Genomic DNA, 5,337 nt, shown 5'->3' with positions numbered 1-5,337 from the left:
CCCCATTTGGGGCAACAAGAGAAGATAATGCATGTGAGGACTTTTGTTAGCAGAAACTTTGAGGTGTCTTCCTTTTTTTTTTTTTTTCTTCCATGCTTTCTTTCTACAACCCATTCCCCCGAAATCTGTCTACAAATTTGCAGAAGTATGCTTACTGTTATTGGGTTACTTAGCCAACAAGAGCACAGACCACCCAAAACTTACTTTTTTAAACATTTTTGCAATGTGGATTAGTATAATTTCTGAATATTTAGATTCATAAATAAAAGCCTGATGCTGTTATTTTAACATCAAGACTAACTTTAAGTGCAAAAAATTACACTGAAATTAAGAAAATCTGTTAAAAGGCAGTTTTGCTTTAAGAGTTTCTCTTAAAGAGATAAACCAGACATCCATGCCCCAAGAAAGTTTTTCAAGGTCAATTTCAATCACAGAGGTACTGTCTATTCTCTTAAGTGTTTGAGTGTTTTTAAATGATGAGCTCGCGCCAATGAGTTTAAATAACATTTACTTGCTCACGTCACACACACACGTACAGAGACGACCATGGCGGTACAGATGAGAGTTTAGCAGTTAGAATCAAATCAGTCCAGATGAATGATGATCATACAGCACAGCTGCATCTCGTGGTCCATACACAACATGAGCAATCTGCTGCGGCACCACTCTTGGTCACATCAGCTTTCAAAACATAACAGGCCAACAACAACAAAAAAAAAAAAAACCAAAGGAGCAGCAAATTCATTCAAAAAACACCAGACTCTGCAGGTATGATTAAAGAAAACAAAAGTTTTGGACTCGTGGGGGGGGGGGGGGGGGGGATGATCCAAGCCTTTAACTATTTACACAGCAAATAACACAGAAATGGTAAAATGTAGATGGAAGCCAACACAGGGCAGGATGAGATCACAGAGAAAACACTGTTAAGGCTCAAGTGTAGCTGCATTTGCTAGCAGAAGTCAGAGGTAATGAGTTTTCACAATCAAACTGTCAACCAGATAATTATTCACAAAAAAAAAAAAAAAAAAAAAGAATCACAAGGACAGTCATGTCACTGACCAATCACCTGCCAGTAGCTTCCATTAGTATATCCAGACAGACTCCACTCCCACCATTACTGGGAACATTTGAACATCGGCCGTGTCCCTCCATCCAGCTGTCATCGTCTAGAAAATAATCTGATCCAGTCGCTCGGCCACTCGCCGAGGCTCCTGGACACGTACCGGCAGCTCGAGAGACGGCACAGGGCAGATGTTCGCTCACCCAACTCAACCACTCAGTGTGGACTTTTAGAGACATTCAAAAAGTTTAACTTAGCAAAACACGACTCACATAAAAAACACAAAGTTTTCCACGTGCGGAGACTTGGGACATTGGCATCCTCTACATGTGAGAACAGACGAGTAGTAGTGACCTGTGCCCTCCAAGTGCACCACTGAACAAACCAGTGCAGAGAACAGACTCCGTAAAATACAACAAGTTGGAGGGTGCGGCTCAAAAGAACAAAACGACGTGGAAAGAAGTAAAAGGCTCAAGAAAATATGCCAGAAAGCTTTCACCTTAATAAACACACACACAGGCAGGTAACAAGCAGCCGTCATTGGTGGATGGAGAGCTGAATGTTAACCTATGAGGAAAAAGAAACCCAGAAGAGTCATACGGCAAAATATAACTGTGGAAGGAAGGAACGAAGGGAGGGGGGGACAACAAACAACACCAGCTCATTAAACAAACTATGGAACTTTTTACATGAAAATAGGAAGGCTACTTAAAAAAAAGTAAAGCTAGTTTTGAATACTATAGTAGTCCCTTTGTCTGAAGAGTGTGGACAGGTTTCACTTTACGTTACAAAATGCAGCTTATGGCTGCCATTGAAAAAACTGGCCAAACTATCTGTAGCCCTGCTCAAAAACCACACAACACAGGATTTAAAAAAAAAATAAAATTAAAAAAAAACACTATAAAGAAAAGACTCTGCTAATTAACCTTTTTTTCTCACTGTGCGAGTTGTTCAACAGAAAATTAAAAGTCAAACAAAAAAAAGTAAAAACTTAATTTACCAACACACTAAAATCATATATATACACACACAAAAATAATAATCATAATTAAAAAAATAATAATAAACAACCACCAAGAATTCCCATGGGGAGACAAGTGTCCAGATAGCTACAGGCTGCATTCTTCAGCACCCTCCAGGGGTCACTCACAGGAGAAAACACGAGACAAACCCAAAAGGGACCAACTGGAGGAGATGCCCCCGTGTCCTGGCCGTTGAATGGCTTCTAATACAGCAAGAAAGAAGGATCCGGCTGCACTTAGAATATACGCTTTCGCTTCAGGTAGGAGTCTGCATAATGGCCACCGAGACCTTGGGAGTGCTGGCCCACGTAACCGCCCTCGGGGCTCGGCTCCGGCGAGGGGATCAGTCGGGAGAACACGCGCTTGTGGCTTCCAATGGGAGTCTACAAAAAAATAAAAGTTTGTAACATTGTGTACAAAAATCCAAAGACTCAAAAAGAGACAAAAGACGAGAGTGGCTGAAATTACCTTCCCAGCGTTCCCCAGGCCTGGGGGGTAGTTGGTGGCGTGGCTCACAGGAGGCATTCCCACAGCCTGAGGACAAATAACCAACTTTCAGTGACCTCATCTTCTGAGGCTCTCACACTGTAGCATTAATTATTGATTGTGCGCTTAATTTTGGAATGTAACCCTCCACTTTTCATCTCCTCCCCAGGGTTACTCTGGTGTTGTGGCACTGACAAGTAATCAATATTGTGAAAAAGTCCCAAAACATTAGAATTACCCTGTTGAGCTGGGCGGCGGGGAGGCTCCCATTACCGGAGGCCTCAGGCCCTGAGCTGAAGTACGAGGACAGGGGCGGGCTGGGGGGGTAACTGTAGTGGGAAAATTGCTCGCTATAGTTGGGGTGACGAGGGGCCTGCAAAAAAACAACAAAAAAACAAAAAACAAAGATCAGTGTGACTGTTTCATCATCAGCCCTGCGTGTAATTAATTTAACAACATTGAACATTTGCTCACACCATCTTGAATCAGTTGAATAAAAACTCTACCTGCTGTCCGAATCCTGCCAAGGCCCCAGTATCAAGGTTCTCCTGCTGTTCGTACAAGTGGGCCAGAGGATCCTGAGGAGAAACGCCAGATGGGCAGCAGACAAAAATCACATCATAGAAACCTACTGAGCAGGCGGAAATGAGCAGTCCGGCTGTGCGAGTGTACACAACACTATAAATGCAACAGATCGCCGTGAATCATCTAGTAAAGTGGCACTGACGCAGAGACGTGTAAAAATGTGGAGTCTTTCCACAGACAAAGCGGTGGAACCTGGTGGTTACCTGGTGTAAGGGGGGATATTCGGGGCTGTAGGAGTCCTGGTAGCGCAGGTTGTAATTCGGCTGTACGCTCTGGTGCATGGGCTGGTTGGACACATTGCTGAGTGTTGGCCTCTTCCTATAGGGGTGAGGTCTGCAGCTTCCTGCTGGAGTAGGAGAGGGCAGACACGTGTCACATCATGCTGGATACATTTAGCTGAATAAATAAGGTGACGCCGCAAACAAACACAGAATGTCGCAAACAAGACCCTCACCCGACGGAAAGCCATTGTTGACACCGAGGAAGGCACTCTGGGGTAGAGTCATATCTTTGGGAGGATCTCCTAGAATGGATACCTAACGGGAAGGACAGAGGAGAGTCATTATCACCGCCCGTTTCTCAATTTCACATGGGTAAAAAAAGCAGACAAGTACACAAGCGGCAAAAGAGCCATATTATAGAAATAACTTGAGAACCTCACCCCTTGTGCTGTGAGGCCATCTGCCCCCATCATGCCACCCATCAGGGGCATGGAGATGCCCTGCAGGGTGGGAGAGGAAGTCGGGGGGAAGGTACATGCTGCTGTGGGAGACTCCTGCTCCCTCGTGAGGGCTCTGCCAAGTGGCAGTGGCTTTAGGGGCGGCAGAGTTTCCGCCTGAAGACCAAGACCTGAGACTACACCGCCTAGAGGAATTGTAAATTACAATTAATTAAATCTTTGATTTTTGATCTATGTCTTCCTGTCTTTCAGGTTTGACTTTTTCTACCACACAACTTTAAGCCCTCATCTGATATCTTCAACTCATCATGACCAATGTAAAAGTAAGGACTGACAGGCAAGTGTGCGGCTACAGATGTTTAGCCACATATGCAAAGCAAAAAACATGCAGTGTGTGGCTTGAGGAGCTACGACTGGAGGCAGGCGGATGCCAAACCTTGGGGCAGGTCTCCGAGCAGATGGACTCCCTGCTGGACAGGCAGAGCAGCCAGATGATTCTCCCCAATGAGTCCTGCCTGCAGGCCAAAGGAGAGGGCAGAGTTCAGTGTCAGCACAGGGTCACACGGCGTGGCCACGGCATTCGAGAGGTAGAAAACGGCTCAAGTACACAAGCACACTCAATCAGCACCGAGGGTTTACTCACCGCATATGAAATTATGTTCTCACAAAAAAAGGGTTTTTTACAATCGTGGTACACCTACCACATCACTCAAAAAGAACACACCACACAAGCTCACTTTAACCAGCGAGAGCGTACCCACCCAGGCTCCGAGTCGTCTACCATCAGTCACATAAAAGACCAGGATCAATCTAGCTCGGCAAGCACCTCAAACACACCGATTGTCAAATGCAAAACACCATTATCACACACGACACTAAAGTGTTTTCTTTAATGTGCAGCACCTGAGCCCAAAGAAGATGATTTCCCAGAAAGGCTTGCTGAAGATAGAAGGGCAAAGAGCAGAGAGTGAGGAGGGGGGGAAAAAAAGGGTGTCTATGAGTTGGAGAGGATGGATCAAAACGGGCCTATAGAAAAGCCAGGCGGGCGGCAGTACCTGCTGGGCCTTGGCCTGGTTCTGAAGGAGCATCTGGAGCAGGGCGGCAGAGAGGGCTGGGTTGGCCAGCAGCGGCATCGTAGGGGCTGCCCCGAGGAGGCCTGCACACAGAAAGGACATAAGGACCCGCAGCACCAGAAGAAAATTCCCAAAAATTAAACCATTTAAGGAGCGTGCGAGAGCGCCGCACCTTGTTTGTGTCCCTGTGAGAGCGGGTTGAGCAGCATCTTGAGAGTCGCCGGGTTGTTGAGGCCTGTGAGTATCTGCATGGCTGTGGGATCGGGGAGGAGACCTTTACCCCTGTTCACAGCCTTGAAGGGGGGGGGGGGGGGAAGACACAAGCATTCAGCAATGACAGATATGGCAAACTGAATGGTTGGAGACGTGATTGCGGTTTCAGTTCGTCTTGTTCACCATGGTTTGGGCAGCAATTAGTGCAGCCAACATGCT

At 46.0% G+C, this 5,337-nt stretch overlaps 1 protein-coding gene across 4 annotated transcripts in view; it reads right to left on the bottom strand.

Annotated features, from left to right (window-relative positions):
* Positions 1-491: 491 nt before the first annotated feature.
* Positions 492-5,337, bottom strand: part of raver1 (ribonucleoprotein, PTB-binding 1) — a 10,642-nt gene continuing 5,796 nt past the window's right edge. For 2 of the 4 annotated variants that reach the window (XM_035616492.2, XM_047328079.1), the window contains exons 4-14: positions 5,302-5,337; positions 5,078-5,198; positions 4,888-4,988; positions 4,269-4,347; positions 3,815-4,017; positions 3,608-3,689; positions 3,357-3,499; positions 3,075-3,146; positions 2,807-2,941; positions 2,551-2,616; positions 492-2,465 (exon numbers count right to left, since the gene is read on the bottom strand). The exon at positions 5,302-5,337 is cut by the window's right edge and continues 156 nt beyond it. In XM_035616492.2, coding sequence (XP_035472385.2) covers positions 2,319-2,465; positions 2,551-2,616; positions 2,807-2,941; positions 3,075-3,146; positions 3,357-3,499; positions 3,608-3,689; positions 3,815-4,017; positions 4,269-4,347; positions 4,888-4,988; positions 5,078-5,198; positions 5,302-5,337 — 1,185 coding nt within the window. In that variant the 3' untranslated portion in view covers positions 492-2,318. Of the gene's footprint in view, positions 2,466-2,550; positions 2,617-2,806; positions 2,942-3,074; positions 3,147-3,356; positions 3,500-3,607; positions 3,690-3,814; positions 4,018-4,268; positions 4,348-4,735; positions 4,772-4,887; positions 4,989-5,077; positions 5,199-5,301 lie in introns of all 4 variants that reach the window. The other 2 variants (XM_047328080.1, XM_047328078.1) reach the window with 2 other exon arrangements.

The sequence above is a fragment of the Scophthalmus maximus genome, chromosome 17 (assembly GCF_022379125.1).
Source record: "Scophthalmus maximus strain ysfricsl-2021 chromosome 17, ASM2237912v1, whole genome shotgun sequence".
Taxonomy (NCBI): Eukaryota; Metazoa; Chordata; class Actinopteri; order Pleuronectiformes; family Scophthalmidae; genus Scophthalmus; species Scophthalmus maximus.
Note: the sequence above shows the minus strand (reverse complement) of the source record. Positions and strands in the feature narration are given on the sequence as shown.